This window comes from Schistosoma mansoni, chromosome 4 (assembly GCF_000237925.1).
Source record: "Schistosoma mansoni strain Puerto Rico chromosome 4, complete genome".
Lineage (NCBI taxonomy): Eukaryota > Metazoa > Platyhelminthes > Trematoda > Strigeidida > Schistosomatidae > Schistosoma > Schistosoma mansoni.
In genome coordinates this window covers 7990965-7991513 of record NC_031498.1, presented here as the reverse complement: position 1 = coordinate 7991513, position 549 = coordinate 7990965, and the positions used below count along the sequence as shown (strand labels likewise).

Below are 549 nucleotides of genomic sequence, written 5' to 3'. Positions count from 1 at the left end.
GAGTGGATTACGCGATGGCGTTTCAAGCGAAATGTACTGAGTCCCAGAGTGAACATCAACTCTGTGATGCAGGTACATCCAGTTGACCAGTCCCAAATAGGACGAAACACGCGTCCCGGATTCCACTGCTAGCCACTATCCATCTTTGCTTACTAAGCAATACTTTGTTGACATTATAAAACCCGAAAAGAATTCAATAAAAATAAAGATGATGTTGTTCTAATCTATTGGTGGACCAATATAGTAGTAGGTTATATTCATCACAAAGCAATCGCGATTGAATTATCAATAAAAACTAGAAAGCATTGTTTTATGTCAAATGAAATAAGTATCTGTAAGTAATATATAAGAGCTTTCGTCTAAATTAAAGCGAATAGTTTCACAGTATTTAGGCGCCGAGTTGACGTAAGACATTAAATAGGAATAATGTATTTGTAAAATCTCAGCGAATGAATTTGAAGTAAATCCAACGTTTCGTCTGGCAAGGAAATATTTCCTTGAAAACGCTTGGACCAGATTGTCAGGCGAAAGGTTGGATTTACTTCAAAT

At 36.4% G+C, this 549-nt stretch overlaps 1 protein-coding gene across 1 annotated transcript in view; it reads right to left on the bottom strand.

Annotated features, from left to right (window-relative positions):
• Nucleotides 1-543: 543 nt before the first annotated feature.
• Smp_197890 (hypothetical protein) overlaps nucleotides 544-549 on the bottom strand; it is a gene marked incomplete at both ends in the record, with an annotated part of 3619 nt that continues 3613 nt past the window's right edge. The window contains one exon of the mRNA XM_018796701.1: nucleotides 544-549. This exon is cut by the window's right edge and continues 297 nt beyond it. Coding sequence (XP_018651817.1) covers nucleotides 544-549 — 6 coding nt within the window.